At 39.4% G+C, this 26,462-nt stretch overlaps 1 protein-coding gene across 12 annotated transcripts in view; it reads left to right on the top strand.

Annotated features, from left to right (window-relative positions):
• APBB2 (amyloid beta precursor protein binding family B member 2) overlaps positions 1-26,462 on the top strand; it is a 427,787-nt gene that overhangs the window by 170,540 nt on the left and 230,785 nt on the right. For 9 of the 12 annotated variants that reach the window (XM_010384702.2, XM_010384687.2, XM_010384677.2 and 6 more), the window contains one exon: positions 24,792-24,860. In XM_010384702.2, coding sequence (XP_010383004.1) covers positions 24,842-24,860 — 19 coding nt within the window. In that variant the 5' untranslated portion in view covers positions 24,792-24,841. Of the gene's footprint in view, positions 1-9,028; positions 9,194-24,791; positions 24,861-26,462 lie in introns of all 12 variants that reach the window. The other 3 variants (XM_030921817.1, XM_010384669.2, XM_030921813.1) reach the window with 1 other exon arrangement.

Here is a 26,462-nt window from a genome sequence, read left to right as displayed (position 1 = left end):
TATTCCAAGTTTTTCCAAATCCTGCTTTCCAACACCCATGGTTCTCTCTAGCTTTAGTTGTATTCATGGTAATTTTTTCCTGAACAACCGCTATTTATCTATTTCTAGCTCTTGGGCACAGGTTTTGCCAGTTGTGTTGGCTGTCTCTTTTGGTAAATTGTTTCTTGTTTGGTGTTAAGCTTTCACTGTAAGTCTCTTCATTAGAGGTTGTTTGATGTCGGAGTCCCGTGCAACTAGGATTGTGCAAACCCAGCACTTTCTCATTTGCCTCAGTTAGTGCCTGATGGGTGTCCTAGCTTTTGGACCAGTGTTATTATTATTTTTTTTATTTTTTATTTTTTTTGAGACAGAGTTTTGCTCTTTGTTACCTAGGCTGGAGTGCAATGGTGCCATCTTGGCTCACTGCAACCCCTGCCTAAAGGGTTCAAGCGATTCTTCTGTTTCAGTTTCCTAAGTAGTTGGGATTACAGGCGCCTGCCACCATGCCTGGCTAATTTTTGTATTTTTAGTAGAGATGGGGTTTCACCATGTTGGCCAGGCTGGTCTCGAACTCCTGATCTCAGGTGATCTGCCTGCCTCAGCCTCCCAAAGTGCTGCGATTATAGGCGTGAGCTACCTCGCCCAGCCTAGTGTTACTGTTTTCTTGGCTCGAGAACTTGATGTTCCATGGGTGTTCTGTATTTGGATGCCATGTCTCTACGTGGGAGCTGTTGTGAAATTTTGATTTATTGTTGGTGAGATATGACCCTTTGTTCTCCAGGGTTCATCAGGATCTCAGCCCCTACACACTAAGCTTATCTCATGTTCTGATAGCCTTTTATTCATCTTCAGAGCTTTAACTTCCTCTCATCCGACTTCGAGTTCTGTCTTTGGTTCTGGCCCAGGGATTTATTTCTTGTGATTTTGAATTTTTTCTTAGTATTTAAAAAGTTGTTAATGATCTCTCACTCAGTTTTTCCACGTATTTGAAATAGGCAAAGCCCTTGCCTGTCATCTCAGCTCACCATGTTGATTGCCAACTTTATTACCACAGTCCTATTAAAGAATTTTAAGATATTTTAGTCACCAAATTGCAATCCCTGATTTCTGCAGAACTTTAGATGTTAAGTATTAGTTCAGTGAATGGGTGCTCTGCAGATCCCTCTACTATGAACCTGAGTAACCACATTTTTGTAGTGTAGCAGAGTCTCGTCTGTGGCTACCTCCTCACTTGTAGATCATTTTCTGTGCATGTCTCAGAGTCAGTCAGTTAGGTTCTAGATTTTTACATGGCATATGAACCCAACCTGTAAAATTGGTGATCTGAGGCCTGTTGATTGCCATTATTTTCAGATACTCAGAAATACAGACCTTGTTTTCACATACCTGGTAAATAATGTTACAATAATATTACATCGTTACATCTTGATGTTGACACTAGTAAAGAAAGGTTACTTCTATGTATTTATCTTCACTGAAGAAAGAAATTAAATTTCAGTAGTCCAAATTAAATCCCTTCTTTGTAACTTTGCTCTTGCTTTTTTTTTTTTTTAACCTCTCTTGTAATTTGCTACTTCCAGGATAGAGATTTGCAGTCTTATTTTGTTGTAATAAAAGAGTGTCCTTTTTGTTTGGATGCTCTGGATCTATCACTTTCCCTTTTGCTAACAAATGGAACAGGACTAAGAAGCCCTGTGACAAGTCTTCACCAGGAGGCATCGGACGCCCTGGAAAGAAGTCTACCTGGTGTCTACTTTTGTTGCAGAATGAGACTCTGGAAACATGCCAGAATAGTCTTCGGAGGGACTTTAGTCCATTTTCCCTTCCCTATACTCCACATGAAGAGGATTAGGATGCTGGGGATAGGTCAGAAGGGGTCCCATGTGTGTCTGAAAGACAGGCTTTGCCTCTGAGAAAGATGAGAAGAATGTATCATCCTCAGGGCAGGAGGCACAGCACTTCTGCTAAAGGAAGAGCGGTTGGTGGGGGGTGGGGGTGGGGGTGGGGGTGGGCGGCGGGTGGAGGAATGCCCCAGCCAGACTTGGGAAGCTTAAGACCTATCTTACGTGAGCAGCCTCCGGAAGGCAAAGGAGAAAAGCATGCAACTTTATGGGGTCTCATTTTGAAACCAAAGCAAAAGGACTTGTTTTTCCAGGTTCTTGGACACTTGCTCATTTATGCAAACCTGAAATTGTCCTTGGGAGAAGTGAACTCCGCTGACCTTCCTTTGCACAAAAGGCCACAAAAATCAGTGCAAGATGAAACCAATAGAGTTCTAAAGGAATGACTTGGCATATTTATTTCAGAGTCATGAGATAGGTCAGTTTGTTGTTTGCCTCTGTAGCTTCTAGACCTTTCTGTTATGAATATATACTAAGGAAAAGAAAACAGCAACCTATAGTATTGAATATTGTATTTATTTTTATTTTTGATTTTGAGACGGAGTCTTACTCTTGTTGCCCAGGCTGGAGTGCAATAGTGCTATCTCGGCTCACTGCAGCCTCTGCCTCCTGAATTCAAGCAATTCTCCTGCCTCAACCTCCTGAGTAGCTGGGATTACAGGCACCCACCACCACACCCAGCTAATTTTTGTATTTTTAGTAGAGACAGGTTTTCACCATGTTGGCCAGGCTGGTCTTGAACTCCTGACCTGAGGTGATCTGCCCGCCTCTTTGGTGTAATCCCAAAGTGCTGGGATTACAGGCATGAGACAGCGCGCCCTGCCTGAATATTTTATAGATGATGCTTTGTTAAAGGAATATCTAGACTTTTTAGTCTGTCTCTTTTGATTTAATGGAAAATACTTAAGTCCATGGGATTCCATTTGTTTTCTCACCTAAATTCTTTCCCAGGAGTGTCCAAGTTTTGGGAAAGTTGACCCCCCTCTCCCAGAGTACAATAAAATTCTGCAAAGAGCTTAAGTTACATATTAGTTATTGGAACTGAATACCAATAAATCTAACATGACTTGGCTAACTGGAAATCAGGCATACCTGCTGCCATCCTATCCTTGTGACTTGGGCTTGGTTAGGGGTAAAGAGGATTTCCTGTTGTTTTTGAACAAGAAATAGTAGCTTTTTGTTTTGAAATCACTGATCCTCACACCGCAGGATCCAGTTTAAGCAAGTAAGCAGGATGCAGTTTAAAGACACTTCATTTTTTTGAGGGAAAAGGTGTAGTTAAAAGGAGATGGGGTGACCAGAGCCAATTAATAGGTAGAGACTGTATTTGCTATACTCCTAATACTGTGTTGACTTCCGTGGGGTATTGAGAAATGTTACATATTGCCCTCAATGCTTATATCTCATCTGTGGATGTGACCAAAGGTGATAACTATATCATTTAGAATCAATTTATGTGATATAGCAGTTTCGAGGAGAGGAAGGCTGGTAAAGATGTGTGCAGTGAGTAAAGCCCAGGAGAACACAATTTCCAAAGCATCTTCCTCCAACAGGACACAATGGTCTGGGGAGGAATGCAATTCAGATCAGGTTGTTGGCAGATCAGGCATGGGACTGCAGGTCTTCTGGCTGGGGTTTGAAGGACACATTAAATGGGACATTACGGAAGGATCTAATGAACTGGGATCAAATGAGAAGGGCCTAGGGGAGTGCATATGCTAATGAGAACAAAGAGTGTGTTCATAAGAAGAAGTTACATTTATTTTAGTTATTTTTTATTTTTATGTATTTATTTATGTTTTTTGAGGCGTAGTTTTGCTCTTGTCACCCAGGCTGGAGTACAATGCTACGATCTCAGCTCACTGCAATCTCCACTTCCCAGATTCAAGTGCTTCTCCTGCATCAGCCTCCCACAGGCGCCTGCCACCATGCCTGGCTAATTTTTTGTATTTTTAGTAGAGACGGGGTTTCACCATGTTGGCCAGGCTGGTCTTGAGCTCCTGACCTCAGGTGGTCCGCCCACCTCGGCCTCCCAAAGTGCTGGGATTACAGGGGTGAGCCACTGCGCCCGGCCAGAGGTTACATTTATTACCGTTAAGTTATTAGCACTTATATAGGCACTGTTCTGAGCACTTAATGTGTATACTTTTGTTCTTCACTACAACTCTGTTACATAGATGCAACTATTATCACTCAATGACAGGAAACTGAGGCACACAGGAGCTATAGAAGCAACTTATTTGTGCCTATACAGACAATGATGGAGCTGAGATTTGAACCCAGGCCTTTTGGCTCCAGAGTCTGTGCTTTTAACCACACTGTGTGCCTGCTTCAGTATATGAGAGAGGACTGAGAGTGGGGTGACAAGCAAGAGAAGTTGTTGGGGAGAGAGGAAGTTCCAAGGTCAGGATTGCAGTGGAGCGGGTCCTAGGGATGCAATGTTCATTTGGTGGCCACATGGAGGAGTTGGTGGTATAGAGGGTAGTGACAAGTCAACCGAATCAGGCAAGTCCTGGAACCAGGATGGCGAAAATAATAGTCCAGAGCCCTTACTCTGTGCTGGGCACTGGGGATAGAGCAGTGAAAAGGTAGATGAGGTCTCCGCTCCCGTAGTACTTCTGTTTGTTCTAGTGATGGAGACAGGTGGTAGGAAAGCCTTCCCAGTAGAGGAGATAATTGTGGATTGTGGTACCTGCTATGGAGGAATGAAGACTGTGATGGAGGCGTACTGGGCATGGCCCACATTATGTTGGGTGACCAGGGAAGGTGTCCCTGAAGAAGCAATGCTTGAGCTGCAATCTGAAGCATAGGGAAAGCCCAGTCTATGAAGAGCCGGGAAGAGCCCATTACAGACCAAGGGGTATGAACTGTTTAAGGAATGGCAAGGAGCCAGGGTGGCCAGAGCATAGTAAGTGTGGTGGGACTTGGTGGGAGATGAGGTTGGAGAAGGCGGCCTGGTCAAATCAGAATGGAGGGCTTTGGTAAGGAGTTTCAGCTGTTTCCTAAGAGCAGTGGGGAGCCACTGAAGGTTCAGTAGGTGCGGGGCATCTAGGGTGCTAAATGGATGCGCCTGTTTGATCAGGGAGGGCCAGGGAGGTGGCGAGAGCAGCATGCAGACAGCACATTTGGGAGGCTTCTCCCCTGTCTGGTAGCTTAAAGGTTTGAATCACGGCTAACACGGCTTTTCTGCCTGGGAAACAGCAAGCTGCACCTCAGAGCTTCTTAGTGGTTAAGTTGTGATCAGAGTTCACAACAAGACTTCACACCCACCTTTTAGCCATTGACTGCCCATTTATACCTGACTCTACATCGAGAGAAAAACCAAGGCGTATGAACTTAAAAGATTAAGCAGTTTTTATTTGTTTGTTATTATAGGTATGGGAATTTGTAAAACAGTTACTTTATAGGTAGTGGATGCTTTTGATATTAGGAGCAGAAAACCCTTTATTGGATGATTTTCTCCTTCCCAAGATGGAGACTCAAAATGGAGACACAAATAATTGCCCACTCAATGCCCATTTCCTGTTTCATTGTTGCTCATAGAGCCATAGTTTAATTCAGGGTGGTGTGGAGATCAGCCTCGTCAGTAAATTGTGATGATTAAGCCAATATGCCAATCCTGAACCCTGATTTTCCAGCATTCCTTGTAGCGGATGTGGCCCTGTGACCTACTTCTGGCCAGTAAGACCTGAGAATAAGTCCACTGGGATGGGGGCGAGGTTGCTGGGAAAGCATTTATTGTCTTTATAAAGCCTGACAAATGAGCTTGTCCATACCCTTCCTGGCTTTCCCATTCTTTCTGCCTTGAATGATGATGAGGTGCCTGGATGTACAGCAGTCTTCATGTCACCATGAGGTGATAAGCGTGAAGGAAAGTCCAAGAGCCACAGAGATATCTGCCTTGAAGTTGTTTCAAACCTGCAGCCCTGGGCTTTCCAACTCCTTTGTATTTGTTGAATCCACTGTTAGTTAGGTTTTCTGATACTTAAAGCTGAATGGACTGTTAAATGAAGCAGATACGAAGACGCAGATGTTATAAGTCTTTTCCTCGGTATTGTGACAGCCTCATACATGTCCTTGATAGTCAGTATCACCTTTATCTTGTGTGAAAACAGTCTTTGAAAAGAAAGCTCTAACTTGTATTAAAAGTTGTTCACAGTTCAAAGTGATGAGTTGTGGAGTTGTGGACTTGGAAATGTAATTTTCAAAATAAATGAACTCCTCTGTGTGAACTTGCTGTAGCAAGTACCATGGAGACATACTTCATGGGCAGTATCTTCCTTATGGCCTTTTTTATGATAGTCTTAGTTTTCTGGTGAACTACATTGTGTGTATTTATGGCTTTATAGGAGATTATAGCAGTACTAGGGGTAATAGCATAAATAGTCTGATTTCTTGAAAATGTTAAGCTCCAACAGGCTTTATTGGATTTCAAGGTAATGGTATTATTAAATTTTCTGCCACTTTTCAAACTTATTGTGGCTGAGTTCCAAGCTGCTGCTTTGAAGAAACTTGGGGGCTGGTTCTGCTCATTTATGGAAAAAACTTATCCTGGAATTTTCTATTGCTAAATTGAGGGGTGGGGAAAAGTAATTTGAACTTTTTTTTTTTGACTGTCTTGAATTTGGGTATAACACTCAGAATTACTTTCCACATGGAAGGTAGAAATGGCTCTGCAATATGTATCATGGAGATAATACAAGGTATGAAATGAAAATTATCTTCTCTAGTTTGTTGAGAAAAAAACTAGAAGTCCCAGGGTCATCAGATTGTGAAGAGAAAAGAATTTTGCATATCACATAGTAAAGTTTTACTTTTTTCCCTAGCCTTGGAGACTTGAGACCTGGAACACTTTCAGTTACTCATTTAAAAAATAAAAATACGTGCAGTTACCCTGTGTATCCTCTTCTTTAATGAAAAATTGTTCCAACTGGGCGCAGTGGTTCACGCCTATAATCCCAGCACTTAGGGAGGCCAAGGTGGGTGGATCTCCTGAGGTCAGGAGTTTGAGACCAGCCTGGCCAACATGGTGAAACCCCATGTCTACCAAAACTATAAAAAATTAGCCCAGTGCTGGGATTACAGGCATGATCTACCATGCCTGGCCCAAGTGAGATTTTATGTGGTAACCAGCGAAAAGCTTAAGAATACTCATGTTGGTGACAGTTAACACTTACACAGCAATTACTGTGTGCCATCACCATTCTGAGTGCTTTACACACACTCTCCTATATAATTCCCACAACACACATTTGGTATAGATATTCTCATTATCTGGGTGCCTGTAATCCCAGCTACTCAGGAGGCTGAGGCAGGAGAATCGCTTGAACCCAAGAGGTAGAGGTTGCAGTGAGCCGAGATCATGCCACTGTACTCCAGCTGGGTGACAGAGAGAGACTCTGTCCCAAAGAAAGAAGGAAGGAGGGAGGGAGGGAGGGAGGGAGGAAGGAAAGAAAAACATGTCCCAAAGGAACAAGAAACACTGTATAACCCCAAGAACCTTGACAAGAAGACTTTTTAAGTCACTTGTTTCAACTACCTCATTTAATTGAGAATAAAGGTTACTCCTTTAAGGTAGACCAGCCAATTAGCCCTTGGGCAGGTAGGAACAAGACCACAGAAACTGTTAGGTATATTGACATCCTCAGTGCTGTTGCTGGAATTAATGATGGCAGTATCTTAAGTGGGATCAGTGCTTGATCTTGTCTCTGAGAGCTGTGAGGGTTTGACAGACACTGATACGACACAGGGCGTCCAAGGCAGAACAAATGGAAGAGGCTTGTAAGTGGGAGATGTTTAGTAGCTTCAGTATAGAGTGAGGCACTAGTGTGGTGCCCTGCTTGAGATCAGGTAGCAGAAGAACGGCTTATGTCCATGCAGATTAGGGACAAGTTGGAGTTAGTTTGACCCATTTGGGACAGAATGTAGAGGGCCGTAAGAGCCCATCAGTGAAGTGAGATTTTGTTTTGGTATGTTTTTATGTATGTATGTGTGTATGTATGTATTTTTGTACAGACAGGGTCTCACTGTGTTGCCCAGGCTGATCTCCAACTCCTGTCCTCAAGTGTCCTCAAGTGATCTTCCTTCCATAGCCTCTAAAAGTGCTGAGATTACAGGCATGACCTACCATGCCTGGCACAAGTGAGATTTTATTTGGTAACCAGTGAAAAGCTTTAAGAATACTCATGTTGGTGACAGTTAACACTTACACAGCAATTACTGTGTGCCATCACTATTCTGAGTGCTTTACACACACTCTCCTACTTAATTCCCACAACAGACATTTGGTATAGATATTCTCATTATCTCCATTTTACAGTGGAGGAAACGGAGGTTAGCTGACTTACCTAAAGAGACACTCAGAGGAAGCAGTGGAGATGGAATTCAAACTCAGGTGGCCCAGCCCCAGGGTCCTAGCTGTTGATAGCCTGGAGCGTGTATATGTGGTGGTGATAAAGGTGGTAGATGCTCTTAGGAAGGTGGCTCTGCAGGAGAGTACAGTTGGATTGGCATGAGGGCAGACAGGTGATCAGAATATGGACTGTAGGCCTTTGGGATGGTTAATAAGAGCCTGGCCTAGATGGTGACCGTGGAAATGAAAGGATGAGAATTCACATGTTACTAGCTTCAGAGGATGGATTAGTGCCAGGTTTCTGACTGGTCATGGGGCCAGGGAGGGATGGAGTCAGAAATGTCTGGGATATTGCTTGCGTGTCCACCTAACCCAATTAGGGAAGTTGAGAGAAGATTTGGTGGGAGAGCGATGATTTATTTTTACAGAGCCCTGTTTTCCTACCTTATGACCAACTAGTGCAGTGGTTCTTAACCTGGGACTCTAGAGAAAACCGTCTAGAAAAGAGATGCACGTTAAGTGTGTCCTAACAGATTTCTGTGAGTTTTTGGACTCTGCCAAGCTCACACTTTGTTTTAGCACGGCCTTGGACCCACAGAAGGTCTCCAGTGTTTTGAGGCAGTTTGTGGCTGAGGCACTTAGAATTCTATGGTGGCTTGTCCTCTTCCCAGCTTAAGAATCTGTGGGTGTGAGCTCAGGAGGAGGGGATGGGTGTGTGTCTGCATTTTAGAGACCTGCCTTTGTTTTAGCTTCCCTGGCCCTGTTTCCTGACTTCCGCTTTCCTTCCTGCCCTTAGGTTCTGTTGAGGAAAGCAGGAGACTGTAGCTGGAGAAAGAGGAGGTCCTTGGTGTTTCTTTGTGAACTCGCATCCTGTGTTGAGGGAAACACCCTGTTCCTGGTGGCGGCCTCCGGGCTCAATTCTTCCTGCTGCTGCCTTTCTGAGAAATGTGACCCTGGCCAGGTATGTCTTCTTGGAGGCTTCTAAATGCAGGTCCCAGCTGAAGGACTGAGAAGGAACAGCAGGTTGTTCCAGGTTAAGTAGCTGATACCTTTGTGGAAAAAAAAATCCTGATGTGGATGAGAGAACGTAGAGCCTCACAATTTGGACTTCTGTTTCATGACCATTTCTCTCTCTCTTCCCTTCTTCTCCTCCTTCCATTCCTTCTCCCTCCCTCTTCTTTATTTCTTATTAGAAGAGTTGCTAATTGTGCATGATTAGTAACTGTGACTATACCTATTTTTATCTTCGACTGTGGTTTTCAGTCTTGATTTTCCAGGGAAAGGTAACATTGGCAAGTTGCAGGAGCATTGGGGTTGTGTGGAATTTGTGGGGATGTGTGGAATTTTTAGGAATGGCTACATAGGGAAGATGAAGGGAACTAGAAGTCTTGGCTACCCCGTCCTCCAACCCCTTAAAAAACCTCTGGAAAAACAGTATGCGTGTGTGGGTTTGAATCCTGCTTCAGTTACCAGCAGAATGTCCATGCATGTGCCAGTTCCCTAATCTCTCATCTGTAAAATGGGGATGGTGATATTTACTTCTTTCCAAAGGGTGTTGTGACACACAAATGAGGCAGCATATGTGAAGAAATTCTAAGCATCTCTCTTATCTCCTTGTTCCCGTCTAATTAAAAATTTCTGTATTGTACCTTGGAATGATCCCAGAAATACTAGGAGAGAGGGAGAATCTAAGTGCTATGTTAAATTGCTTTTTGTGTGTTTATTCCATTTCTGCATAGTAACCATATGAGGTAAATATTTTTATTTTTTGAGAGGAGAGAACTGAGGTTCAGAGAGGTTTAAAACAAAATAGCTTCACCACCTGCTACATACGTGGCAGTTATTTACTATCTTGCTGCCTGTTACCACATCTATAAAATGAGAATAATAATAGTTTTCTCTCCACAGAGTGGTTGTGAGGATTGAAGTGATTGATATATTAGCAATTACAGGGTGAGTGTCTCTTATACAAGATGTTTGGGACCAGAAGTATTTTGGATTTCATATTTTTGTTTTTGGATTTTGCAGTATTTGCATTATACTTACCAGTTGAACATCCCAAATCCAAAACTCCAAAATCTGAAATGCTCCAAAATCTAAACTTTTGGAGCACTGACATGATGCTCAAAGGAAACGCTCGTTGGAGCCTTTTGGATTTCAGATTTTTGGATTTGGGATGCTCAACTGGTGTTATCATTAAGAAAACTGCCAAATGTCTTCTAGGCCACTGTTTGGTGAAATCTGGAATTGGTCATATGTATAATGTGTTGAAATGGGATTTCACTATAATTTTCTAAACTAAGAGTGGATTTGGTTTTCGTACAGAAGGATTGAGGAAGTGATGTTAGACGTATCATGAAAACTTCAAAGGATTTAGAGAATATGAGGAAAAGAGAAGAGATCCAGGGATAATTAGGAGGCAGTTCCAACGGTAAGCTCTGTGTTGCTGTTGAGATGTGGTTGACGAGAAACCATTACCTGGTTCCTTGGTTATGATACCTTCTCTTGGAACCATCAGATCAGAGATAGATAAACTGAGCAAATGAGGTCTTTGGAGTGTCCATGTTACCAGCTTCATCCCACTTTCTACTTCCTGGAAGAGGGAGTGGAGTAGAATGTTAAACTAAGGATTCTGGGATCATTAGACCAGGATTGGAGCCTGGGCTCTGCTGCTTTTCAGTTTCCCAATGTTATGCAAGTTTTCTTAACCTTGCTGCAGCTTGGTGTCCTGTGTGAAACGAGGAGCGTTGTGGTGCCAGCGTTCTAGGATTTGTGTGAGAAATGAAAGGGATCATGAACACTCTTTGTATTTAGCCCAAAAGAAGCACTCAACAAATGTTAGATACTTAATATTTCCTGGGGCCCTATCCCTGTGGGGTTTGGTTAGGCCCCATAGGCAAGCCACAAGTGGCAATATTTGGGGGCAGTACCCTTTCTGTATAAATCCTGACCATGACCATAAAAGACTCATGCCTCCTGTCCCTGTTTCAGTTAACAATCTCTGGCATAGAATCTTTGAGTTTCCTTTGAGACACTTTTATCTACCTCTCTTTTCTCTCAAAAAGCATCTTAGAGCTTGTAGGAGAACAGAAATGGAGTATCAAGTATCTTACAGTTGGAGGAGAAAAGAATTTTTTTTCATCTTCTACTGGGTTCAAAACACCTCATTCCCCTTACTCCAATTTTTAATTTGCTGCACAATGAGACCTTTATATCTAGCAATGGAGCTATGTAAACAAAATTACATTATAAACCAACAATTTTGCAATTCTCTTCTGTAGTATACAGATATTTTCCTCTTTATCTCAACTGTTCTCACTACCAAGGCAGGCTAGGGGAATGAATGACAAGTTTCTCTAAGAAAAATTAACAGGTAACAAAAGTGAACCAGGTTCCTCAGAATCACAGATCAAGAACACAGGTCGCATGTGTCCTCACTCCCCACTCCAGTGCTCTTTCAGAAAGGCCATGTTACCCCTCAGCCTTCTTTCCCACCCCTGTGAATAAAGCCTGCCAGGGGTTGCATCCTACCTGGGAGGCAGCTACCCTTGGGACGGCTTCCCTTGCTGATGTAGACTTTATGAAATAACCTGTGTCAGCCTCATGGGGAACCGTGAAATCCTTTCAAAAACTCATGCATTCTACTTCAGAGGAAAAAAAAAATCTTCTTGGCCAATTTAGCAAGATCCTTGCTCCTTAGTTTCCTTTAATTATCTTGATTTTTTTTTTTTTTTTTTTAAACTAGAGAAGACCATCTGCTTTATGAGGCAGTTCATCTCTTATGTTTTCTCTAATAGGTCTTTGAAGGCCCAGTTAAGCAAATTAAGGCTTCATCTCATTCTTGTTTGGGATCATTTTGTTTGGTGATTGTAAGTCACTGCCACTGGCATATCTTGGTTATATATTTGAGATACCTTGCAGTGTAGATTTTACAAAGAGATGTTATCTTTGTTCCATGAATTGCAGGCACTGTGAGCCATTTTCCATATAGTGCCAAACTACACAGCAGGATTCTTTGCTTTTTAAATTCCTTCCTCTCACTACAAGAAGTCCTATTAACATGTTTTCTGAGCTATAGAGTAAAATCTGTCAAATATAGCATGGAAAGCAGATGGGTGGGTGCTGTCGTCCTTTTCACAAACTCTAAACCTAGTCTTTCTCAGTAAAACTCAGCTTTGTCACCTTCTTTTACCCCATAGTTTTCATTTACGAATAGAAGACATATGTGAGGGAGAGGGCATTTCTTTATTGATTTTTTAAAAGATATAGGGTATCTATATACCCAGCTTCATGTACAAACCTTTTTTTTCCAAATTAAAAATCTTTTTCTCTGAATATAAAAATGTTTTATGCTCATTATGAAAAAACTTAGAAACATAACAACTTATAAAGTATCAGAAGACCGTTTTCTAAATCCTGTCACCCAGAGATACCACTATGAATATTTTGATGAACTCTTCTATTCATTCCTTTAGCAGTGATTTATTGAACATCCGCTATGTGCCAGGCACTAGGAATATACTGATGAGTGAAACAGACATAGTCTCTGTCCTCATACAGGGAGAGAGAGAAAGACATTAAATAAATTATAGAAATTATATAAATATGAAATTTTATAAAAGTACAGAACACCAATAAGGTTAAATGCCATATAAACTATTTTTTAAGAAAGAAATAGAGTAAAATCCGTACTGACAATGAAAACATGCCAGAAGACATGCTCAATTAAAAATGATTAAAACCATAATATTCTATTTCAGAATAATTAAAAGAGATTATTACAAAATTATACAGGAGATGAAAGAACAGCATAAATCTGAATTAGCAAAACTCAGAGACAAGGAGACAGAACTCAAGAAAGAATTAGAAATTTTTAAAAAATCATTTAAAAAATAAATTCTAAATTGGAAGGAGCACAAAATCAACTACCACAAATATCGCCCTAAGAGAAATAATAGAGGGTGAAAAGGAGGAAAAAGTTAAAAATCCAAAGGAAATGAAGAAAGAAGTAAAATTTGGGAAAAGTTGACAAATATTGAAGATAGACAAAACAGATCCAACATACAGGTAATAGGAGAGGAGAAAACCAAAGCAAAGGTGTGATACAAATGAAGCATTTTAAGAAAAGTTTTCTGGAAAAAAATAATTGAAACTACGTTTTGAAAGGGAAAATCATGTATTTTAGAATATCACCTTAGAACAACCAATACCAAGATATTCTAATAAAACTATTGGGTTAAAAAGAAAGAAAAAGTCCTTTGGGCATCTAGACAAAAAAGGGAAAAACAGTAGTAGAGAATTAGATTGTTCTTAGACTTTTTGACAGAAACTCTTATGCTGAAAGAAAATACATACCTAAGGTATTCAAAGGAAAGAAAATGTGAGCCAATATTTTTATATCTAGCAAAATTGACTTTCAGGCATAGAGAACACAAATTTATGAACATGCAAAAAGAATCAGTGGAGGAAATATTGCTCCTCGTGAGTTCCTCCTAAAGAATCTTCTACAGAGTGAGCTTCAAACAACAAAAATAACTAGAAAGATGTAAGATGAGCTTGGGACATCTCAAGATAATAAATAGGTAGCAAGGAAGCTATCAAAGATTATTAGGGCGTGTCACAATAACTTAGGAGCCAACTTGAAGAGGCTCCTACTGGCCAAAAATGAAATTGCAAATATGTTTAAATCCATGAGGTTATGATATGAAAAAAAAAAAAAGATTGGTTCTGCAGTATGAAAAAAAGGATAATGGAGCACCAATTCATCATCTTGAAAGTAGTTAGGAAAGAATCAACTTCTTTCTTACATGAACATGAACTGTACCACTGGAAAACCAAGTGGTAGATGAAGGAAAGCATCTCCTAAAATTTTTCCACCCAGTAGATGAAAATGAAATTAAATAATTGGAATATCACTATTTTCCAACCCCTGTGGATTTAGGGGATTTAGGCATTGAATAACAATGGCTGCTAACATCCGAAATGAATGAAAACCAGATACCATGTGCTTCCTAATGAAAGATCATACCACCACAGACTGAATTTCAGTCTGTTCAAGCCTCTGAATCTAGCTCCAATTTGCAGGAAATTCAGAGGTTGGAGAAACGAGTTAAACATGCACCACCAAAATTCGTACTGTGGAAACTTCATACCTCAGACAGCCCAGATTCTTTAACAAATTAATTGTAAGGAAAAGAAAAGGATAGAGGCGATATAGATTAAATGTAACTTAAAAGACATCAAAAGTTTAAAAGTAGACAACACTTATGCTGAGTAGGATTGTACACTTGGATAACAGAATCGTAAAGAAATGCCAGGAACTGATTGCCATGATTACCATAAATTCAGGAGTTTGTTTACTTTGGAGGAAGGGAAGGTCATGGATGGCCTTCTACGGTAACAAGCGAAAGCTGTGTTTTGATTAAGGTGGTAGTTATGAGTGTTTTCTTTATAATAAGCTATTTGTTTTCTGTGGTTCTCTTAATCTGTGTTTTATTTTACCATAAAAAGATTTTAAAACATTTTTATGAAAGAATGACAGTATATATACTGCCTTTCTCCCAACTTTTATTACGAGAAGTTTCAAACAGAAAAATGGAAAGCATTGTGTAGGGAATGCCTATATACTCATCATACTGTTTTACAGTTAGTTTTTTTTCATTTAATATTATTTAGTAAATATCTTTCTGTGCAATTAAATACAGAAGCATCCTCACTTTTAGATGATGCATAGTATTCATTGTAGGATGTGATCCTTTATTTAATCAGTTTCCTCATGATGGACATTTAACTTGTTTTTGATTTTTCTCTAATAGAAATAATGCTGCTTATTTGTCCTTATGATAAATACCTAAAATTTGCTTTGTCACAGCATATTCTAATATGCAAAGTATAAATGCTGATGTGCTGTGAATGAACAGTTAGCAGTAGAGACTAAAGATGCAGGCTAGATTAATCAAGACAGCCCTGTGTAACCTAGGGAGGACATAAACCTCAAAGAAAAAAATGAAAAATAGATTCCCTCCTGCAGGATTCTCACATAGCATTATACCTTTCCTGGATCAATTTAGGTTTCATCCCACAGCTCTTCTACAATCTCATTTGGTTGTTGTGGGTATAACTAGTGTATCATTTATGTATTGCCACAATTAATGCTGCATAATGAAGCACCCCAAAATTCAGTGGCTTAAACTATAGCCATTAGTATTTTTGGGATGGCTGAGTGGTTCTTCTTGTAGTCTCTGCTGAGCTCACTCGTGTAGCTACAGTTAGCTGCAGGGGTAGTAGACAGAGCTGCTGATCTTTGCAGTGGTCTTTCACGTGTTTGATGGTTGGCTGGCTTAGGGTGGTCAAAAATAGCCTTGGACCAAGAAGATTTAGCCATCCTACCCAAGTCTCCCAACACCCTTCCAACAGGCCTAGGAATGTTCTCATGGCAGTAGCACAGATCCTGTCTTTTTCAGGAGAGTAGAAATGGATCCATACATTCTGAGCTTCTGTGTCATCCCATTTGCTAACATCCAGTTGGCCAAAATAAGTAACACAACTGAGACCAGAGCCAGGGGAAAGGGATTGCAAGGTTACAGAGCAGAGGGCAAGGATGCAGAGAGGCTGTTGATTGGGGTCATTAACTTAGTCCTTTATAGTTGTCCAATAGCATATTTTAAATTGGCACATCTTAGAAGCATTAAACATTGCAGTTATTTCTAAATTGCAGATGTTAATGCCTTTGGAATATGAAAGTTGGGGATCAGGCCAGGCACGGTGGCTCACACCTGTAATCCTAGCACTTTGGGAGGCCGAGGCAGGCAGATCACGAGATCAGAGATCGAGGCCATCCTGGCCAACATGATGAAACCCCATCTCTACTAAAAATACAAAAATTAGCCAGGTGTGGTGGCACACACCTGTAGTCCCAGCTACTCAGGAGTCTGAGGCAGGAGAATTGGTTGAATGCAGGAGGCAGAGGCTGTAGTGAGCTGAGATCGCGCCACTGCATTCCAGCCTGGGTAACAGAGTGAGACTCTGTCTCAAAAAAATTAAAAAAAGAAAGTTGGGGATCAGGTATATTTGTGGGGGAAGCATAAAACTTTTGCTTCATTGAAAAAATTTCTGATTAAGTGTTATAAAGATAACTCTTAAATGGAAAAATCTACATTTAATGTTATGTCTTGAAAATACTTCTTTTCCAGTTGTTGGTGTTTTCCCCTGGGATACATTTCAGAAAATAGGGTTTTTTTTTTTTTCTGTCTGTGCATGTTTTTCTTTGTTTGATAGTGTTCTTGGAACTGGTTTCGAAATCTCACTTGGAGAACACAGAATGGAGTAAGATAAAGAGCTACGATCATAAATCAATGTCCTTAAGTATTTTTGCGAAAGATAAAGAAATTAGTGATAGGATTAGTTCTTGGACCTTTACTGCCACAACTTTTTTCTCTCTGTTTTAGACTACATAAGTAGTAAATTTTAGTTCTCTCAAAGTTGTGATTTTTTTTAAACAGCAAGTATGCAGTGACCAGCTCTGTGAATGACAAAAAAATTATTACCAGTAATGGTTAATGTCCCAAAAATGTAAGAAATTCAAGTTTATTCCCATAGAGTACAATGTTATATGCCAATTCAGTGTGTACACTTCTGTGCAGAAATAAAAACATTGGAATAAAGTTTTGCATTACATGTACTTACTATATACTCCACATTATGCATGCATTACAAGACTATGCACGTTTTACTTGTTTAACCGAAACTGCGTGTGTTGCACTAAGCAGTCAATTTAAAGGATTTTTGTTTTAAAGTAGTCAACTGTTGTTGAATTTTGGTTTATTTTCTGAGTTTAAAACCCACCCCCAGAGTGAGTTAAAATTTCACACATGTAGCCGGGCATGGTGGCTCATGCCTGTAATCCCAGCACTTTGAGAGGCTGAGGCGGGCAGATCACAAGGTCGGGAGATCAAGACCATCCTGGCTAACACGGTGAAATCCTGTTTATACTAAAAATATAAAAAATTAGTCAGGCATGGTGGAGGGCGCCTGTAGTCCCAGCTACTCAGGAGGCTGAGGCAGGAGAATGGCGTGAACCCGGGAGGCGGCAAGAGCGAGACTCCGTCTCAAAAAAAAAAAAAAAAAATTCACATATGTTCTCAAGTATGCTTTATTTTGCTTTTCTGAGCTACAAACAACGAGAGGACTCAGGTTTTGCCTGCCCGCAGTTGACAGCCTGCTTTGTTTTTAGTTGCCATGTACATCAGAATGTTGGACACAAACTTCAAAAGAACCCTAATAATGTGGTGAGAATTGTCTTGTGCCATTAATTAATTTAGGCTATTTGAGTCAACTTCAAGAGAAGAGTCCAAAAAACATGGTGTAGTGGTTTTGAGCCTCATTTTTAGAGGTGAACAGCTGATGCCAGCTCCATCACTTGCCTCTGGTGGGATCTTTGGCATGTTACCTAACCCTCTGCTTCCATTTCTTAATCTGTAAAACTGACATAATAACTGTAACTTTTTCATAGGGTTGCTGGCAGTGATAAGTGAGATAATCCTTATAAAGTACCTACTTAGCACAGTGCCTGACACATAATAAGCATTCAATAAATGCTATATAGCATTAATACTTCGGAAGGACCCGAGTCATCTGAAGTACTCGGAAGGACCCGAGTCATCTGAAGTACTCGGAAGTACCCGAGTACTTCGTTTCATAGATCTGGAAATAAGGCTTAGTTCTCCAGGGGAAAATGTTTAAAACCTTAAAGTATGTATCAGTATGTATTTGTAGATAGATCTAATCCTGGAATGCAATGTCTACTTTAAAAGTATTCATCACTAATATAATCCTGTAGATTTTCCAGAGCATCTGCTGACAGTTTTTCTGACAGCCTGTCCTCTGCTTGGCAGGTTACAATGATGATTTCACTAATGTCAGAAAGACAATTTTCTATATAATTACAGTTTTTAGCTCCATTCTTGGACTCAGCATACTATTTGTGAAGGTTTTCACAAGAAATCAGCGTAGGGCAGAGAAAGGGTACAAAGGATGTGAACTACCAAAATTTATTGGGTACTTACTTATGCCAGGTATACAAAGATCTCCAGGACACTGCTTTTGGTCCAGAAAGCTTACAGCCTAGTTGAGGAAACAAGCGTGGGTAAGAAAAAAAATAATAACAGCAATAATAGCAGTGAGTATTTTTTTTTTTTAAACAAGGTCCCACCACTTGTCTCACAACTCACTCAAGCAATCCTCTTGCTTCAGCCTCCCAAGTAACTAGGACTGCAGGCATCTGCCACCATGCCCGGTTAGTTTTTAAATTTTTTTGTGGAGATGGGGCTCTCACTGTGTTGCCCAGGCTGGTCTTGAATTCTTGGCCTCAAGCAATCCGCCTGCCTAGGCGTCTGAAAGTGCTGGGATTTACAAGCGTGGGCCACTGCATCTGACCTTAATTAGCATTTACTGAATGCTTAGGATGTGCTAGACACTAAGCAAAGCAAACAAGCAGCCTATGATACCCCATTCTGTTGTCATAGTAATTGTCAGATTGATGGTAACCACAATTTGCAGTCCAACAAGACAGTCGAATAGGCTTCCAGACATTAAGTATTGGTTCAAGATCATATAGGATTTAAGTGTCAAATGAGTTAAGAGGAAGAGATAACTCTGGGCCAAGGTCGTAATTTTCAAAGTTGGGGTTTCAGGGTGGCTAGAACTCCCACTAGGGGAGTGTGGAAGGGGCCCACTATTTGAATCGGGTGGAGACCAGGGATGATAAATGTCTTGCAGTACTTGGGACTACCCTGTACAACAAATATTGTCTTACTCTGCAGAGCTTTTAAATACCCTAGCAAATATTCATGTAGTTAAAGACATTTTTGTATAATTATCTGACCCTAGAAATTCTAAACTTGGTTTTAATATACACTATGTATTCCAGAAGTGAAAACTCCTTCTCATTTAAAGACAAGTGTATTTAATATTTTTTGGAATATTCCAAAGAGTTGTTCAGCATTTTGCAATTGATGTTATTGGCAGCAGTGCAAATCATGTCTGAGTTGTCAATACAACACATACCTTTTTCAGTCTGCATTTATAGCTATTGCACTAACAATGGTTCTACACATAGGTGAGCATCTGATACCTGTTTATTATGACTGCTGGAATAGTCATGCCAGAGAATTTGCTTATTGAAATGTTTCCCTCCTTTTATTCCCCCTTTTCTAGAATTTATGTGTTCAGATAAGTTATATTATCTGTGAATATCACTTTAGGATAATAAAGGGGTTATTATAAGCTATTTCTATAGAAAGGGAGTATTGGGTTTTATAGCATTGCACTGAGTTTCTAGGGAAGTAGCTATTTGAAGGTAAAGAGGATAAATGAGAGATTCTAGAATCAGTTGGGTCTTAGATTGTTAGTGGTTGAAACAACTTAATTCTGGAGATTTTAGATAAGGTAGTGATTGTGACCAGAGCAATGTTTGTCTGGCATTGCAGATCTGCGATAGATCTGGGATGGTGTATGGGGAGGAATTAGACTGGCTGTCGGGGGAGGAGTTATGGGACTGTGCAGTACTATTTTAAAAATGGGTTGGACAAAGAACTAGGCACATTGAGAAGGAGGAATCGGTCAGACTTGTTTGGCAGTATTTGGGGAACATAGGTAAAATGGAATTGTTTGTCTGATTTTTATTTAAATCTTTCATTCCTCTTTAGAATTATTTAAAGGTACATTGCGTCTTTTACTGAATCAAATTACAAGAGGGCATTTTATCTATCCCTCTGTCTGTTTGTCTGTCTGTCTGCTTAGTGGTGCTTTTGTGATTTGGGGTTGCAAGCTCTCTCTGTGGTCCTGTCAGATATTTATTGATCCCTAGTACCATTATCTTAAGGCACATCAGCATTAAGAATTTTTATTAACGGGACCTGTGAAAACACTGCTAGAAGGAAACTATTGTTGCTGGACTGTTTCACTTAGGTAGCTTTATGCTTTGCCCCAAAATCACAACTGTGTTCTCAGTGCAGAACTTGTAGTGACCTGCCATTTGTCCCCAACAACTCTGAACTCAGTATGTGATTTTTATGGAAACAAGGACTCTCCTCTCAATGCTGACAAAATCTCTAGCATTACAGCTGAAGTAGCATGTCCACCAGTCTTTGCTTTTATGGAAAAGTACATAATATTTTGATTAGGGTAAAGTTTTTTTGTTTTTTTGTTTTTTTTAGACAGAGTCCTACTCTGTCACCCAGGCTGGAGTACAGCAGCGTGATCTCGGCTCACTGCAACCTCTGCTTCCCAGGTTCAAGCAGTTCTCCTGCCTCAGCCTCCTGAGCAGCTGGGACTACAGGCGTGTGCCACCACACAAGCTAATTTTTTTATTTTTTGTAGAGACGGAATTTTACCATATTGGCCAGGCTGGTCTTGAACTCTTGACCTCATAATCCACTCACCTCGGCCTCCCAAAGTTCTGTGGTTATAGGTGTGAGCCATTGCACCCGGCCTAGGGTAAAGTTTTGAATCTGTCTACATTCTCTAGATCAGGGCTTCGCCAGTAGAAATAGAATGCAAGCCACAGATGTAATTTAAAATTTTCTAGTACCACATTCTTTAAAAAGGTGAAATTATTTTTAACATGTTTTATTTAACTTAATATAACCAAACTATTATCGTTTCAACATGCAATCGATATTTAAAAATTATTAAACATTGTACATTTTTTCCACGCCAAGTATTCACAATCAACATGCATTTTATGCTCATGGAAATCAACTTGGATGCAATATTCATTGGAAATACTTGACCTGTATTTAAATTTCATAAAATTTAGAGTTGAAGAAGTAGACTCACCTACCTAAGAAGTTCCAAACCTACTTAAATGTTTTCCAATAAGAGTCAAATATCAGCTTATAAATTTATATTTAAATTAATTGTAGTTAAATGAATTCAGTTGTCAGTTGCACTACTTTTTAAGTATTCAATAGCTTGTAGGTACTAGTAGGTAGGGACTGTATTGGACAGCACAGCTGTATATTGTTCTTAAAAGTCCTGCATTTATATAGTGTTTTCCTATTTTCCAAGTGCTGCTTTGATATCTTCTCAGGTTATTGTTTATGTAGAACTAGTCCATGCCCCTAAGTTCCTCTCAGAAACTGTTTTATTAGATGAGATTCATTCATCAAAGATATAAGTGCCTAGGGGAAAAAGTTCTGCATATTTGTGCCTCATCCCCAGGGCCAGGAAATGCCTTGCACATTCTGGGTGTTTAATAAGTGTTTATCTACCTAAATCCCAGTTGGTCCTCAAATGGCACCTTAAATTTGACTTTCTCAGGAAAGCATTTCCTGACCCCCCAGTCTGGCCTGTGGTTGTTTTGTTGCATTTCTCTTATATCTAAGTTATTTTCCTCCAAAACTTATTTATGCTGTGAGTAGCTTTGTGATTAATATCCATCTTTCCAACAACTAGACTATAAGTTCCGTAAGAGGGGAAATGTGTTTTTTACTCACTGAAGTATCCCCCTACTCCTAGCATAATGCATGGCACATGGCAGGTATGGAATAAATATGGGTCAGATAATAACTTAGGGTTATTTATAATATGAAGTCATTAGCAGAATGTGTAATTCTTAACTTTATAGATGTTGGTTTGTTTGGTAAGGGAAACAGGAATATTTTATTTTAAGGATTATATACACTAAGGACAGTCATCCCTTGGTATTTGAGGCAGATTGGTTCCAAGACTCCCTTCAGATACCAAAATCTGGGGATGCTCAAGCCCCTTAAATAAAGTGGGGTAGTGTTTGCATAGAATCGATGCAACATCCTCCTGTGTACTTTTCATTTTTTCATTTTTTTTTTTTTAGAGATAGGGTCTCACTCTGTTGTCCAGGCTGGAATACAGTGGTGCAATCATAGCTCAAGTGATCCTCCCACCTCAGCCTGCTGAGTAGCTGGGATACAAGTGTGTGCCACCCCACCCAGCTAATTTTTGTATGTTTTGTAGAGACAGGGTCTCACCTGTTGCCCAGGCTGGTCTCAAACTCCTGGGCTCAGGTGGTCCTCCCCCCTCCATCTCACAGTGTGCATGAGCCGCTGTACCTGCCCCTTCCGTATACCTTAAATCACCTCTAGATTACTGATAATACAATATAAATGCTATGTAAATAGTTTTGCTGTACTGTACTGTTTAAGCAATAATGACAAGGATAAAAAAGTCTGTACATGTTCAGTACAGAGGCAACCATCACAGGCCTAACTTTCTGATCCTCACTTGGATGTATCCATGGATGTGGAACCGGAGGATACAGAGGGCCAACTGTATGCAGACTCTTAGTTTTTGTGCGAGCCTTTTCAGAATGCTCACTAGTATGCCTTTTTTTTTTTTTTTTAAACTTTCTCTCTACCAGTATTCATTTTCTTGAGTAGCTATTCATCTCTTTCTCTGCATAGCATTTAAAGTGCACTGAAGACAAAAACTAAAATTTAAGAAAAGGAAAATGGAATTGTGAAATATGTTTAAGGAACTGAGCAGAAAGTTATAGGGCAAAGACAGAGGAACACAGAGGAGGAATCACTTGCTGTTTCAGGACATTTTCGAATAAACCCACCCTTTTAATTATACCAGAGTAATGAGCCTTACCCACAGTTTGTGAAAATATAATTAAAAATGTATCTTGGCTCAGTAGACCAGGTTGTCAGGTCATTATCAGAATCATAAAGTTGGAAGTGATGCCCATTAAAGGTTTCTAGTTTGGAAAGGTTAGATTAGAATTAAGTTTTTACAGATATAAAGCTTTTTCAATTTAAGTTATGCTTTAGAAAACCTCTAGCATTTGATTATTTTTCTTTTAACTTTTCATGGAAGTGTAATACGCATACAGAAATGTGCACATAAGAGTACAGCCTGATGAATTTCCACATCTTGATGAAGAAAACATGACATTCCCAGTGTCCCAGAAGCAACCCTCTTGCTACTTCCCTACCCCACCCCCAATAGTCCTGATATCAAGCCGTTTTTCCTGTTTTTGTACTTCATATAAATAGAATCATACACTATCTGTACTTGACTTAATATAACATATTATCATTCTGAGTGACATTCCTGATAGCAACTCATTGAAAACAAGGTCCATTTTCAGTTTTCCTTATTATGTATCATTTTGGTAAACTGGCAACTTACCAATGTTTCTAGATCTTTATATTCCTTTAAGAAATTTTCCATGTAAATGCATGTGCATCTGAGTATACGCCTAGGTGTGTGTGTGCACATGGATTTATATGTGTATGCTTTTTAAAAATGTTACTTAAATTAGATCATGCTTTGCTCTGCATATTAGTCACCTCTTGGTGATGCATCTTAAAACCCTTTTAGGCTGGGCCTGGTGGCTCACGCCTGTAATCCCAGCACTTTGGGAGGCTGAGGCAGGAGAATCGTTTGAACCCTGGAGGCGGAGGTTGCAGTGAACCGAGATCATGCTGCTACTGCCCTCCAGCCTGGACGACAGAGCAAGACTCCGTCTCAAAAAAAAAAAAAAAAAAAAAAAAACCCACAAAAAACCAGCAACCCCTTTTATATAGGCTCTTGTGGATCCACTTCATTTTTCCTAAGGGCAGCATGATATTTCGTTGTATGGATGTATCATCATCTAATGAACCAGCTGTTCACTGAAGAACAGCTAGGTGGTTACTGGCCTTTTGACTTTAGAAGAATAGAATCCACATGAGCTTGTCTGTAAAATAAATTATTAGAAGTGGAATTGCCAAGCAGTGGGATCCATGCATTCAAAACTTGCTCAGATATTTGTAAATGGCTCTCCAAAGAATTTTGCCAGCTTTTACTCCCACCACCAAGGTTTGAAACTTCCTGTTTCCAGTATCCTGTCCTTAGATTGTGGTATTATCTGGCTTATTAATCTTTCCAGTCTGATATAGGAAATCCAGTTAGACATTACTATTTAAATTGGTATTTTCTTAAGTTTTAAGTGCAGCTAGTGATTTATGTTTATTCAACATTTGTGTTTCTCTTGGGACTTGTTTCTTTCCTTATTCTCCTACAGGCTTGTTCATATTTTTCTTAATGGTTTCAAGGAACTCTTTCTAAATGAAGGAAGTTAACCCTTTTATGTCATCCGTGGTAGTAATTTTTTCTTCGGTCTGTTTTTTGTTTTTATCGTGTTTATAGGCACGTTTTTTCTAAACAGATGATTTTAATTTTTACGTGGCAAAACGTACCAATTTTTTTCTGTAGGGTTGCTGAATTGTGTGTGTGTGTGTGTGTGTGTGTGTGTGTTTCATGAGAAAAAACATTGAAAACTTGAGACAGAAAGGTAGGTTAGGCCTACCATGAAAAAAAAACCCTCAATAAATGTTTGTGGGAAATGTGGATAAGTAGGAATTCAAGTTTCAATCAAAAGTGGTTTGACGAACTATAAACGAACAAAAATGTGGACATTGTCTGCCAAAATTTGTTTAGTGTATGTAACAGCTTTTGGAGAGATTTTCACTGCTATGCTTTTCTTTTATGCTTTGTTATTTGGGGTTTTAATTTCTCAAATGATCCCTTTTTTTTAGATTTCAAATTATAACCTATTGCCTGCACCATTGCTGACGCCCAGTGATCCATGTCAGAAGTACTTCCAGGTCAGATACATTTTCACATATTTCAATGCAGAGAAGCAGTTGAATATTAAAACTGAAGAAAAAAGATTAATGTTAAACTTATGATTTGCTAAAATAACAGGTTTTTGAATTTCATTGTTCTTCACTAATGTAATAGAAAAATGAATCTTTAAAATCAAGTAGAAGAATTAGTTGGACTTAACCATATTTGTGTAATAATTGCATGAATACTTATAATGTAAAAATATTTTAGTTGACTGTGACAGGAGCTTAAAACTGTCAAATTTTACCATCTAGCATTGTATACTACAACCTGGGTACTACTGAAATGTGAACAAAGGAGTAGGTGTTGGTGTTGAGTCTCTCAATCTGCATCTTATTAATAGCTTGTAGAGTTTGCTTAGGCAGAACCCCCCCCCCCCCGATATTGAATGTATTCTTCTCCTTGGGTCTAATCAGCAGATTAATTTCAGGCCTTAGGAAAATGACCTTAATTTTACTGTACATCCCTTTTTTGGTCTCATGATAGATACTAGGCTACACACAACATGGTGTGGGATTTAATCCCTAGCCTCACAGTTACGTAATAAGGAAAAAGCAATTGCAGTAACATTTCAAATTAAACATCATATAGGACTTCAAGTGACAGATAGATCTGGATAGATTTCATATTTATTAGGGCACATATTGCTCAGCAAGTTCTGAGTTTTTGAATAAGTAGATTTAAACCATTGGCAAATAGATGCTAATGTCCCTAAATTCTAAACTTATTATTAAATATAATCAAGCTGCTTTCTCCTTTATATGACGTTTTTCATGTTGCATTTCAACAAAGAACTAAAATAAAATGTAATAAACACTAAGCTCAGTAGAGGTATATGAGAGGCAAGAAATATTCTTTTATAAAAAGCAGCCAAAAACGATGACAAACCTGAGTTCACAAAGGAAAGTCAGTGTCTTAGAGCTGATTTTTAGAAGCCATCTAATCATAATAGTGTGACGATTTGGGGAAGGTATGGATTTTGTCAATGTGTATTTTGTCAAAACATATTGAATGATATATTAGTTTTAGAAAAATCAAGAAAAATACATATGTTCTTTAGAAAATAGATTTTAAATGTTGAGAATAATTCCCTTTAGGGATCCTTTAACTTTTAAAATCATATTTTTATGAGATAGATTATTAATAGATAAGATTATTATTATAGTCTTATCTTCAAGGTACACTAGTATGAAAACATTAAAATAAAGCTGGCAAGTGTATAAAATGATGTGTATTCCTCTAAGTGAGGGTATTCCTCTAAGTGAAGGTAGACTAATCAAATAACTTCTAGAAATTTCCTGTTCTTGATATGTTTTGTTATGCTGATGTTTTCATTGTTCATGCTGGTGCTCAAACAACTTTATTCTTTGGCGGTTATGTAAGAGATACTGAAACAGTTATCTAGCCTGGTTTTTAAATAACAGCTACTAGTCTCATGCATCGGTATGACATATAGCACATTTTACAAGGAAAGAGGTATTCTTAGTACAGTGGCAAATCCTATTCCAGCCATTTTTCCACTTGAAAATTCAAATGGCGAGTGGTGAGAGAGGGTCTGGACTGGTAAGTGGAGTTAGGTT

Source organism: Rhinopithecus roxellana, chromosome 2 (assembly GCF_007565055.1).
Source record: "Rhinopithecus roxellana isolate Shanxi Qingling chromosome 2, ASM756505v1, whole genome shotgun sequence".
Taxonomy (NCBI): Eukaryota; Metazoa; Chordata; class Mammalia; order Primates; family Cercopithecidae; genus Rhinopithecus; species Rhinopithecus roxellana.
Note: the sequence above shows the minus strand (reverse complement) of the source record. Positions and strands in the feature narration are given on the sequence as shown.